Genomic DNA, 14,131 nt, shown 5'->3' with positions numbered 1-14,131 from the left:
ATGGACGACGAGGAATTAGCTACCAGGGACTACAGTAGACTTCGAAAAAGCATGCACCGTGATGGTTCTATCTACAGGGGCATGGATCACTATCCTTGGAAAGAAGACTACCGCATCGCAGACCGTGGCGAGACTCGGCTGGAGGCGACGACAATGTCCGATCCCACACCAGATTGCCTCTTTCACAAGGACGGATATTGCTGGACGCATTATCCCACCGGCATGCTCCAGTTTTTCTCCTTACGGGTGGTCAAACTCCCCGCGGATGCCCCCGGCTCGGTAGTTGAGCTGTATGGATACGTAGCGGCGCGGGATAATCTGGATCCGCTCCTTAACTACGTCGTCAATATCAGCAGGGATGATCCCGTTATTGTGGAGAAAGGTTCGCTCATCGCCATGTCCGGTCCCAGGAGAGGGATCGAGATGCTGGACTCCAGTCTGCTGGAATACGACGTTAGGATCAAGAACGGCGTGCACGAAGAGGATGACCTGCAGCTGCTCGATGGCGCGTCGATGTTTCAGTTCTGGGACGCGTCGGCTCGGCCATTCACGTTGCGCATGCCCACAGACTCTGGTGCGATCGACATGATCGTGGCATGTATCAACTGTGCTGTCGAGGCGACAGTGGAGGTTCACATACTACAAGTGCGAGAAATGTTCGATATGTCCCTCAAATGTCTGACAAGCGGGTATAAGACGGAAATCAGGATATTCGAAGGCACAATCTCCAAGTCACGTGGTTTAAAGAGGTTTGTGGTTGCTGTAACCAGTTGTTCTTCTCTAGGTATGAAGTTCAAGGTAGGTGCACCGTCATCTTGTCCCGAACAACATTGTTGCACCTTCAATGCAGAGGGCCATGGACATGTTACTCAAGAGATAAAGACCGAGTGTGCATTAATCTCAGTGAAGGTGACTTGGTCGACCCTGCCTGCAATCTTTTCTGGATAATAAAGGTTTTCCTGCCATGCCTCGCCGTATGTGATGCCAGGGCCAAGGCTAAGATATTAACAACTTATTAGGCCGCCTAGAGCCGTGAACTTGTGACAACACTACGGGAGAATTGCCGTACGCCGACGGCCAGGCGATGTGCCGACGGCCAAATGTCGGGGCCGTCGGCACAGTAGCCTCCGGAGCGCGGTGACGAGGATGACCGTCGGCGTTAAATTGGCCGTCGGTACAGGCTGGAGGTGCCGACGGTCACCGTCGGCACAACTCTAGCCGTCGGCACAGGACCAGTCTGGCCGTCGGCACAACTTTTTTTTCTTTTTTTTTCCACTACAGAACTGTGCCGACGGTTAAACCGTCGGCATAGCTTTTTCCTATTTCTCAACGGCAGTCTTCAAAAAAGCATAACTAAATCATTCTAACTGAGAAAAATAAGTATAATATATCAAATTTTGCAGAAAAACAAGATCTATCATAGAAAAATATCAAAAATGGAATATTTCAAATACCTAAATAAATTTTCTTAGAAATGAGCTATAATGTTCGAGGTTTCATGGCTTTCACACACGCCAAAAATGAAAAAATGGTCGCTCGTGAGTCGGATTAGAAATCCGCGTCCAGGGTATTGCTTACCATCCTAGGGCCCACACACGTGCCAAATATGATTTCGTTTCGGAAAATTATGCCATGTCGAGGCTGTTTCCCACTCATTTCCCCTGAAATCCATAGAACTCCGGACGTGATAGCTCTTTTCGTGAAGGGTTTTCCAAAATAATTGCCACATCCCAGTTTTGACAAACGGAATAGTTACTATGACATATAAAATGACGCCACGGGGCTCCGTGAGATTTTTTGACTTCGTTCAAATTGCCATCTGGCCAAAACAGCCCCCCCGGAAATGCGGTATCGCCGTACCGGGCGTGCGGGTGCACCCATTCGCGAAAAAACTAAATGGACAAAAATTAGCACATATAATGATGCGTCGTAGAACTAAAAACATTTTTTCCGGAATTTCTGGAGCGACGGATAGTTGAGCCCTAGTTCAAATCCGGTCAGTTTCCAGCGGAATCCGCGGGACACCGCCGGAAGCTGCATGAGTTCTCAAATAGCTAACGCGTGTATATGCCATGTGATAGGTGGTGCGTAGGTGGTCTACTATCACCGCACGGAGGTTTCACGTCATACTAAAATGCGCCCCATGTAGCTGCTTCACAAATAAAAACCGTTTGGGCACGCTAAAAATGAAAAGATGGTCGCCCGTGGGTCGGATTAGAAATCCACACCCGGGGTCTCGCTTTCCATCCTAGGGCCCACACACGTGCCAAATATGACCTTGTTTCGGGAAACTATGCCATGCCGAGGCCGTTTCGCACCCCATTTCCCCTGAAATCCATAGAACTCCGGATGTGATAGCTCTTTTCGTGTAGGGTTTTCCAAAATAATTGCCACATCCTAGTTTTGACAAACGAAATAGTTACCATGACATATGAAATGACGCCACGCGGCTCCGTGGGATTTTCAAATTGCCATCTGGCCAAAACAGGGACCGCGGGACATGCGGTATCGCCGTACCGGGCGTGCGGGTGCACCCATTCGCGAACAAACTAAACGGATAAAAATTAGCACATATAATGATGCATCGTAGAACTAAAAACATTTTTTCCGGAATTTCTGGAGTGACGGATAGTTGAGCCCTAGTTCAAATCCGGTCAGTTTCCAGCGGAATCCGCGGGACACCGCCGGAAGCTGCATGAGTTCTCAAATAGCTAACGCGTGTATATGCCATGTGATAGGTGGTGCGTAGGTGGTCTACTATCATCGCACGGAGGTTTCACGTCATACTAAAATGCGCCCCATGTAGCTGCTTCACAAATAAAAACCGTTTGGGCACGCTAAAAATGAAAATATGGTCGCCCGTGGGTCGGATTAAAAATCCGCATCCGGGGTCTTACTTCCCATCCTAGGACCCACACACGTGCCAAATATGACCTCATTTCGGCAAACTATGCCATGCCGAGGCCGTTTCCCACCTCATTTTCGATAAAGTCAACCAGATTTAAACTAGAGGTACTTGATCTATTGCTCCTGATTTTTGGGTAAATTAAATTGTAGGTTCAAAATATGATATGGATGTCATATTTGTATTCCTCTTATTTTTCTGATCAATTTAGATATATTATTTGCCAAATTCGTATTTACTGATATTAATTATTCCATATTAAATAAAAAGACAAAAATTAAATCATTTAATTGTTTTTCAAATTCTATATTATTATTATTTATATATATTCATTGTTGTTTACTTAAGTAATTATTTAGAATTCAAAAATATAGAGATGTGGCAGCACGGTCAAAGGGTTAATATGATTGATATGGTAGTATTAATAACAAGGGCGTCATTTCTTTCATGGAAGCTCATCCGAAGAGAACCAAGAAGTTAAGCGTGCTGGGGCAGAAGTAGTGTGAGGATGGGTGACCAACTGGGAAGTTTGAATACAAGTGCAATTTGACCTAAGATTAGATGTACTAAGTGTAAGTGTGATTGTGAAAGATTAACAAGTAAAAAAGAATAAGAAGAAAATTGAAAAAAAATATTTTTTCAAAAAAATATTTTTAATCTTTTTTCAAAAAAAAAATTGAAAATTTTGAAATACTATGCCGACGGTTATACCGTCGGCACAACAATCTGTGCCGACGGCCAGTCTGTGCCGACGGTGATCGGGCAGTCCCCGACCGGAACTATGCCGACGAAGCTACGCCGACGGTCACCGTCGGCACAGCCTGTGCCGACGGCCTTCTTTGCTATGCCGACGGCTGGCGGCCGTCGGCATACTGGAGCTCTCCCGTAGTGCAAGATTGGAGTGTAATCGTATTAATGTAGCAAGTGTTTGTAGTAGTACTTGCATTTATCTCAGTGAAGGTGACTTGGTCATGGATGCGCCATAGCCAGACTTGTATATTCGTTCTAGAGCCATGGATGCGCCATAGTCAAGCTTGTATATATATTTGTTCTAGAGGCATGGATGTGGAGGTGGCGTTTTGGCTCATAGGAGCAAATGCTCCTATTATACAAAACTAGTTGAATGCCCGTGCTTCGCCACGGCTTAAAAATTTATTTAATTGGTAAAATTCATATCTATGGTACTAAAAGACGTAATTCTAAAACACAATATTTATACTACGTTGAAAATCAATTATTATTGTGCTTAATGCATAGCTTTATGTGGCGGCTCATCGAAAATGAAAACGCAGGCATGTTATAGCCCGACGATGAAAATGAAGATGCCCAATAGTTTATATGACCTGCTGTAACACGACAGTTCATATAAAAGAGGAAAACGGCAGTTCATTTAACTACTAAAAATAGCCCAACAGTTTATATAAGATATGAAAACATAGGCTTCTTATAGCCCGACAAGAGCGTCAATATGGAGGAGGGCTCCATGGAGCCTGTTTTTCAAAAAAAAAAATTGAAATCAATATTTTAAAGTTGTAAAAAATTCTGAAAATAAATCTTAGATATACATAATGATAATTTCTACATGTGTGCAAATACCAATGCGGATTATTAAGTATTCAGGGCGGCGTAAAAAATGATAAATTTCCTATGTAATGAACAGTGTAAAATTCAAAAACTCCTAGATCTGCAAGTATTTTGTCATTTTTGTGTAGAATGAAATACAAACTATTTCGCCTTACGATTTGGCAAAACCATAGAATACATCATTATAAACATCCAGAATTTCTCTTTGGATTTTTTTTGAAACTTAAAAAGTCAATTTCAATAAAAATAAAAAGGGTTCCATGGATCCCGTCATCTCTATGCATTTTTCACATAGTTCGTATGTTGCTACGACGAAAATGAAATCGCAGGTCTAGTTAAATGCCCATGTCACTACGGTCCATCAAGTGACATTTTTTCCACACATCTAAATATTATATAAATGATTGATAGCCACATAGTATTGTAGAAACATTGAGATTCAACTGTCCAACAAGTGTACTTTGATAAAAGATATAAGTGGACGCCATAGGCAAAAGTATTGATCTCTTATTAACTAAGATCTACTCGCTGCATGCGCGCATTTGATATTTTAATAATATTAGTTGAATGCTCGCGCATGGCTATAAAGAAAATAGATCCCTTCATCCAGGCTCACGGCTGCATAAAAACCATCTAAACTTGAGTAGATAATATATATGTCAATTAATTGACACAAAGTACTACAGAAATTGGAATACTGCCAAAATATATTCAGGTACAGTGAACTTGACAATATCATTTAATGGACCCGATATATAGGTGGACTTGAACTGATCACATGATACCCAATTTACATCGCTTCAGTGTAGTTAAACTATGAAAACTCGGGTAGTGAGATTTAACACATTTAACTGATATACAATGAACTACAAATTCTAACAACCCATCTGGTTTGAGAATAGATTTAAACCTACGTGAAGGCCTGTACCATTCATTTAAAACCAACTTAAAACTGAAACACTGAGTAGTTGCTCATACACTAAGATTTGATAAACTACAACATATGATGAAATAATACATCTTTGTGAACATGTCCAAGAAGAGAAATTTTATGTCACTTCAGAGCCATCCCTTAATCAAAAAATCGAACAAAAAGGGTGCTCAATTCTGAAAGAGATTTACATCGCAGATTTTCCTTGGAACTTCCCAAGACGCTTTAGGAGCAACGCCTAGTACATCACCTTGCTCCACAATAGTCCAACGCTCACCCAACTTTCAAAAAGAATGAATCAATGGCCGGGTAATAGGTTTAACTATGAACATATCTTAATATACAGCTTGAAGCAGATTGCGCATAGTGATTCGGCGGCCAGCTTGTGGATGAATGCAGCAAACTTTTCGAGGTCCAAGATGTCGAACGCCTGCACGTTTTGAGAAATAAATCAAAGTTGTAAGTTTCTTCTACTGCCAACGATATGCAAAATAGTGCAAAATTCCTGAGACATAGGTGACGACTTCAAAGTTACAAACAATACTAACTACTAACGTAAATGACACAACATTGACAATATTACATAAGAAGGTGGAATTTCTTGGCATAAAAATAGTATTTAGAGGTATCTGTTTCTTTTAACAAGAGTACCTGGTTTGATGAGTTCAGAGTTGCTAACACTACTCCCGGTAACACATAGAACAACACACCAAAGAAACACAATGCACATGAACAGTTAATTCATCTGAATTACTTACTCAAACAAAACATATGTATGACAATACAATGAGCAAAAAACTGAAACCACCCCTTCATATTCCACTTACGGAAACAAAAGGGTGAGAGTGCGCCGAGCTACCATTTCGCCTGCGGGAAACCCCTCGCGTGCAGGGGAACTTTCTCGCGCCCTCCCACTCGCTCGTAGAGTTTGCCATGGACGCAGCTCGTTGAGCCTGCTATGGGCAGAGCCAGCTAGGAAGACATCGAAGCACCATTCACACCCCTGGCCATAAAAGCAACTTCTTTGTGGATAATATATGTACTCCTAATATACTAATATACTGGCTAATACTTCAACCTCATCGTACTTTCGTTAACTATCCAGACCGAACATATCACCAACATCTGGCAATGCACATGCATGCTTACCTTTCAAAATCACATAAAGGTCATAGCTTTTGATTGGTGAAATTTATCATTTCAGTACCACCAATTTCAGGTGAATACCTCTGTATGTTGCATGCAACAACATCATTAGTTTCCAGGCTGATCTTGTAAATGAACAAAAAATCTGTCATTGTTTTTTTAAAGGAGGTGGAAACCCCGTTCTCTGTGTCGAAGGGATGAATACAATCTTCTGTTCCTGAATTCTTGCAAAGAGGTGAAAACTTCCTCTAAGAGTATGTAAAAGCCTACATGTGTTATCAGAACTTCATAGGTGTAAATAAACAATCACACACTTCTGTTCTTGAATTCTTGCAACAAGGGGCTTCCCGTGGGACAGGTTCTAGTCGATACTTACCAGCTAAAAATCATCTCATCTGCTAGCCCAGTCCCTAAACAGAGGGAATCAGTTACTCTGGTTGCCATTTTCTCTAGGTAATATGATCATTGGCAAGCCATTCTATAGAATCTCAGCAGTCAGCATCTGTTGTGTATAAGTTAAAAAAGACCAAAAATATGGCCGAGAGATCTTGGTATAGTAGCCATAGTCATAAAAAATATGAGTGAAAGAGAGAAAAATTAGCATAGTGTAACATGAAATTTACCTGCTTGTGGTCATTGACAAAATAACAATGTACAACAGGAACAAGCATTTCAGAGCATATCCATGTAGATAGAGAGCTGGAGAAACGAATGTGAAATTGTTAAACAACAAGAAAATTTTAATTTAGTGCACTTACATCTGTACCTCTGTTCGCTCGTCACCCGCAAGCTGGTCGCCGCCAAGCTTTTTCAGAAGTATATAAGTGGACATGAGGCTTCGAGTGCCTAATCCTTCAGCAGAGGATCTGACGGGCAGGCAAGACATCTCTCCCCACTCTCCAGTAAAACCATGAGCACACATTTTTTTTTTCACTATTTAGGATGAGGCGAAGAGCGAAGTTCTAAAAAAGAAGATGCAGAAAAATCAGATTGGAAGAAAACAAAATGAAGGTTCACTCGTGTCTCACTATTGACACCAACAGTCTTTCTCTCAACCTTCCTCCATTGTGGCCAATCAGGCAAGGTGATTCGCCTCGGGGTGTGGTCGATGAGGTGTGGCACCATCTTCTCTGCCCACCACCATCTTCTTTGGCCTCCACCATGAGCTCCCGCTGCCGTACCATTCCTCCATGAACCCCAACCCGCTAATTCCAGAAACGAAGCTGCGCAGCGGCTTCCCTTGGGAATTGACATTGAAGCGGCCAGCGGCGGGACAGTCAGTAGAGAGACTCTATGAGAAAAAAGATAGCCAGGACCGGCGAGGATGGCGCTGCTCGTCATTGGCTTTGACCTTTGATGGCCTGATGCTCTGCCGCGCGCTTCCAGTTCTCCCGATTTTATTCCACCGGCCACCGGCCCCATCGCCTCCATGAGGATTTACCTAACTTCATCTCCAGAAAAGGGAAACAATAACCCCGTGAGTGATGGCGCTAGTACAGGGAGGAAGATAGCGCCTCTATTAAGATTGATCACGTTGATATACTCGGAGGTCGATGGGAAGAAGTGCCGACTCTGTTGGATATGCCAAGTTTGTTAGCCAATTCGTTGGTCAGGGAGGAAAGGGCGCATATGGTTAGATCGTTTGTTGTATATGAAATAAAAACAAAGGGCGTGCAAGGTTAGAGCGTTTTTAGGATTATGGTATGCGGTTGGGATTACAACGAGGTGAGAGCGTTTTTAGGAGAGGATTGGAGGGAGTGCGGGGTGGCATGTCGTTTGTAATTTTTGGACGTGGGGGGTATTATTGTCCATCCTGAAAATGTGACACCAGGCATTCACCAGTTTGCTCTTAATAGTAGAGATAATTAAAAAATAATTTTAAAAATGTCAAAAAATTCTGACATAATTTTTTTATTGTACATCGTGACATTCTATGTTAGTGCACAAGTTTTCATGGAGAAACAACATTTTATGTGACGTGTACAAAAAAGATAAAAAAATGTCCTGTACGTAGTCGTGTTATAGCATCAAAATTTGTCTTTTTTACTGGAGCCACAAATTTTTATAGTTTTTTTTGAAAACTTGTGTACGAACATAAAATGTGTAGATGTACATGAAAATTTTTAGTTTAGAATTTTTTGACACTTCGAAATGTAGATTCACACAATGGGAGCAAATGCTCCTATGAGCCAAAGTGAATATTCCCATGGATGTTCAATAGTCAGAGCGTTAGCTGCACTTGTTTCACATTTCTTTCCTCTCTTCAGCATTTTAGCACCGAGGGTTAGTTTAAAAATATGAAAGAATTTCCATGCTACACATCCTCGTAGTGGCTTCTCTGTTGATCTTTTGACGGATGATAACTGGGGAAACGAGAAGGGAGGATAGACATAATGTCATGGCTCAAGTTTCGGACTTTATGTTCAGTTCTTTTTCCCGGAAGATGGAAAAACAGTTCAACTAACATGTCTTGTTTTTGGGTATGGACATCCTTATTTGCCCATTCGCAATGATACTTTTGGTTACTATTTGTCAAAACATGAGCATGGTGGAGTAGCACCGATACATGTGCGGTGTCCCCGCTTCACACACATGCTAGTGTCCTCATAAAATTCTAGTAAGGAATACAGATTCACCCCGTGGTCGTCCTTCGAGCATGTTATTAGGAGACACGCAAGCATCTATGTTCATGAATTTCTTTAACTTATTTAGTAAAAGTGATTAGGTATGACGGGAAACAAAGGCTTTATTGTATCTTCATCCATATATCCTTAATTGTATTTGAGAATTTGAATACCTAATTAAATCAATGAAAACCATGTTCCCTGCTATGTACGGATATTAAAATATGTGTTTCATGTGAAATTTAATATTACATTTGCATAGAAATCACGCACAATGTTCGCCAATATGCTATTCAGAAATTGTACGCCATATATATCTTAAAAGATTCGTATATGAACTATTGTTTGTTTGAATGTAACCTAAGTCCAATCATAAAAAAGAAGACAATTGACCTCTTTTCAACCGACCTAACGAATAATAGTAATCTAATGATACGTATTATACTCCTTATAATCGCCTCGTAATGATCGAGTGAGGATTGACATCCCTCCACTGTCTAGTGATCGATACTACATCATGTACATCGAACAATACGTATACTTTTAATCAAAAGTCAACAATATCAATCTTATACATAAAAATTAAACATCTGCAATATTGAACAAGTACACACTAAAAATATTTCATATAGTGGTTCTATTGATATAGATTTGGTTTTGAGGATGTTTAATTTTTTGTCTACAAAATTAATCGAACTTACACGATGTTGACTTTTAACATATGACTTGATTTATGGAACGAAGAGAGTAAGATCATGTCTAACACATGATTTATTTGCTCTATATTTGTATAAATTTGAGAACCACAGAGGCCCCAACATCAAACCCCAGGTCTAAGGAAGCACCATTTGAGCCTGAGAAAATAATTATGGAGATGCATTTAAAACAGAAATTTTAGGCATGAAAATGTTGGACTCCGAGAAAGCCTATTTGCCTGAGATGGAGAGCGGTGGTTTTGCGGGCTTTGTCTTCTTCCTTGGATATGCCAACAGGAATGGTGCGTCACGGCTGAATTGTTTCGTTGCAGGCAGCCAACTTACAACAGTGTAGTCCGAGCGATGGAGTTGGCGGTGAGGTTTAGGGGATGGATCCTTGAATCTGCTAGATTTCATTGCTGGCATGTGCGCGAAGTGAGCAAAGAGCGGGTTCCACTCCATTAAGACATGTTTTTGATGATTATTAAGCAAACAATAACGGTGTTAATGCTATAAAAAAAAGAACACCTTGCAGGTTAAGCCATTGTTGTATGCTGCAAGGTTGACCAAGTCACCTTCACTGAGATTAAGGCAAACTCGGTCTTTATGTGTTGAGTAACATGTCCATGGATTTCTGCCTTGAAGGAGCAACAATGTTGGTCCGGAGTCGATGGCTGTCCGGCTACATTGAACTTCAAATCCATGTAAGAATGGCTCGCTACAGCAACTACGGACCTCTTTAAGCCACGGGACTCAGCAATTGCTCCATCAAAGAGCATGATTTGCTCATCCTTAAACCCACTACTCAAACATACGAGAGCCAAATTGAAGCTGGTTTGTACCTGGAGTATGACGACCTCCACGGTGGCCTCAACCGCAGACCGGACACGCGATAAAGTTATGTCGATCGTGCCAAAGTCTCCCGGGGTGTCCAATTTGAACGGCCAACCCCATGAGCCTTGGTTGCCCAACATGGATGCGCCGTCGAGTATCTGTAGGTCATCCTTTTCGTGCTGGCCTACTTTGATCCTCATGTCGTATTCGACCAGAGTAATTTCCATACAGTCTATCCCCACCTCTATCCCCCGCTTTGGGCCAGTCATCGGGACGAGAGAACCCCTGCTCCACGATGACGGGATCATCCCTGCTAATATTGACAATGTAATTAAGGAGTGGATCCAGATTATCGCGCGTGGCTACGTATCCATAGAGCTCTACCGAGCCAGCGTTGGCTGGAAGTTTAGCCACCTGTATCGAGAAAATCTGCAGCATGCCGGTAGGTCTATGTCTCCAACAATCTCCAATGTAGCGGCCGCAATCTGGCGTGGGATCCGTGAACATCATCGGCTCCAGCCGAGTCTCGCCACGGTCGGCGACGTGGAGGTATTTTTTCCAGTAGAAGTAACCCAGGCCCGTGTAGATGGAACCATCACGGTGGCTGCTGCTCTCCTCTATGCTGTTCGTAGCATACTCGTCGTCTCTGTGTGTGTCTTCTTCGTCGTCCTCGACGGCAACGATTTCAGTCGGGCGATCAGGGATCACGTACCGGTTCCAAATGCGCCTCCATCTACCACGTTTACGAGGAGACTCGTCTCCTCGTAACGAGCGGCTGAGGACGGCCATGTCCCGGCGACATTGGTGAGGAGATCGGGGAACAGGCGGATTGGACGACGCCGCCAGGAACGGGAGAGCTCGTCTAGGATATGCCATGGAAGAAGATAGTTGAGGCCTCGAGGCAATTGAGAGGCGGCGCATGGGGGCAATAGGAGGAGGCGGCGACGTTAGGGTGCGGAGGGAGACGGGGAATGTATCGAGGGAGGATTTGAGTCTGAGGCGGCGCCGGGCAGGGGAATGGGCCTAATCCACGGCTCCTGGTGGTGCATGTCAACTGTCGTGTTACTTTGGTACGTCGATCTTGGGATGACATCGGGACTTTTTGACCCGATCAGAGAGCAATCGTGCTGAATTCTGGTGGCATCTTGGGATGACATCAAGAGCTTGGACCGGCCATGATGAGGTAAAGATCAGCCCGTAACTCTAGCATTACGTCGACATCTTGCCGGCCGGCGCCCAAAACAAACAAACTAGTGCAGTATTATAGGCCAGGCCAGGACGCGAGAAAAGAAAAAAAAAATGTACACGTATGTGGCCATCCTCCGAGGTCCAGGCATGAAAACGAACAAACTAGTACAAGCTATACTTTTGTGATTACAAGATATAATAGGTTTGTTAGCATTACTTAACTATTATCTATATTTACTTGGCAAATTTTGTAGCTCATAAAAATTGCTAAGGTAGCTAGGGGATCAGCTGAGCAAGTGTAGAGCTCTATGGATACATTGTTGCACGGGATGAACTCGATCCGCTCCTTAATTACGTCGTCAACATTAGCAGGGATGATCCCATCGCCGTGGAGCAAGGTTCTCTCATCTCCATGATTGGACCTAAGCGAGGGATAGAGGTAGGGACTGTATGGACATTACTCTCATCGAATATGACACGAGGATCAAAATAGGCCAACAAGAAAAAGATAACCTACAAATACTCCATGGCGCATCCACGTTAGGCGGGTACTTCTCATCGGGTCGGACATTCAAATTGGACACCCCTGGAGACTTTGGAACGTATGGCATAACTTTCTCGCGTATTCAGCATGTAGTTGAGGCAACCATAGAGGTTTTCATACTGGAAGTCCAAAGTAGTTTCAATTTGTCTCTCATTTGTTTGAATGGTGGGTTTATTGAGGAAATGATACTCTTTGATGGAGCCACTGCTGAGTCACGTGGCTTAAAGAGGTCCGTGGTTGCTGTAGCGAGCCATTCTTATTTGGATTTGAAGTTTAATTTAGGCGCACTTCCGTCTAGCTCCAATCAACATTGTTGCTCCTTCAAGGCGGAAATCCATGGACATGTTACTCAAAATATAAAGACCGAGTTTGCGTTAATCTCATTGAAGGTGACATGGTCGACTTTGCCTTTCGGCTAAGGTTTGGTCTATGTTAGTGATGTGCGGGCCAAGAGATCTATAACTTAGGCAATCTAGTTTCCTGGTCTTGTGTTGTTTTACATTTGTTTCTTCTGTTCCTAATGTTACCATTACAAGTGAGTTAAAAATATGAAGGAATTCCTTAGCTACACATCCACATACGGCTTCTCTGTTTGTTTTCAATGGACTAGAAGTACGAAAAGGATGAAGGGTGCACATTCGAGCGACGAAAATTCCATCCACAATTGCCATTGATTATCTACTTTATGACTCGTGCTTGATGAATAACGGAAATATTAGTTGTATTGATTTGAGCCTCATGGGGCTGTTTAAATAGGGGTACAAGGCTTGGTCTCCAAGAAACCTAGAGATAGATCCAGATTACAATCTTAAACTACATAATATGACTAAACCATAATATACTCTAACACCACCCCGCAGTCGGATCGGTAGTGACGAGAACGGTCCAACTAGAGAAGAAGCCGAACACGTGGTGTATCCCTTGATGCCGATGTCGATGTAGCTGTTGTTGCCATGGTCGATGGTGCTATGTTTGATGTAGTCGCCTTGGAGAACATAGTTGAGGTAGATGGTGTTTTGATCGTTGCGTCGTTGAGCCTGGGAAGATGCTCGGAAGGAGGAAGACGTAGTTTTAATTTGTGGTAGAAGTAGTATGCGACACGCTGCTAAGCTTGCCGGACTTGGGATCATGCCAGGAACGACGGCACGCATCGGAGGTGCGAAGACAGGGACCACCATGAGCCATGTGTGCCAAAGTTGGATGGAGAAGCAGAGAAGGCCTCCGTGAACAGCCGATGCGTAGAAGTTTCCGCCGAAATGTTGGAGTAGATGAAGTAGCTTCAAGAGAAAAAAAATTAAGCATGAGCATGCAAACAAAAATAGACTGCAACTCTGGCGACGAGGCCGTGGTGGACAAAGACGGCGATGTAGTTGCTGAAGTAGATTCCAGGGATTAAACCCGGTTTCTGCGTGCATTATTGCGGTGTCGAAGAACAACTCCATTGGTGTTGACGAAGACCACGAGTGTTGGCGACGATGCTGTTGTCGGCGATGATGACCACGGACAATGAAGATGATGACGGCGTGGAGTAGATCAGCTTGGTGTCGAACTGCCGATTCAACGTGCAGTGCGATGCAGCTCGGGCTGATGCACCCTGGCTTGGAAATGAACCGATCCATCAATGTCCCATAGGCATCTGCATGCTGTTAGATGTATATATCTGTCTATTGTAATTTCCCC

The 14,131-nt window shown here is 43.1% G+C and overlaps 1 protein-coding gene and 1 pseudogene across 1 annotated transcript; one reads left to right on the top strand and one right to left on the bottom strand.

Moving 5' to 3' along the window:
* Nucleotides 1–12,870, top strand: LOC127315020 (uncharacterized). The gene is made up of 2 exons (XM_051345563.1): nt 1–630; nt 12,562–12,870. The coding sequence occupies exons 1-2, from the start codon at nt 1–3 to the stop codon at nt 12,868–12,870; spliced, it is 939 nt and encodes a 312-aa protein (XP_051201523.1).
* On the bottom strand, nt 10,422–11,316 carry LOC139833091 (uncharacterized; annotated as a pseudogene).
* Nucleotides 12,871–14,131: the final 1,261 nt, after the last annotated feature.

This window comes from Lolium perenne, chromosome 7, assembly GCF_019359855.2.
Source record: "Lolium perenne isolate Kyuss_39 chromosome 7, Kyuss_2.0, whole genome shotgun sequence".
Lineage (NCBI taxonomy): Eukaryota > Viridiplantae > Streptophyta > Magnoliopsida > Poales > Poaceae > Lolium > Lolium perenne.
The sequence above is the reverse complement of the archived record's forward strand: the minus strand, read 5'-3'. Positions and strand labels throughout refer to the sequence as shown.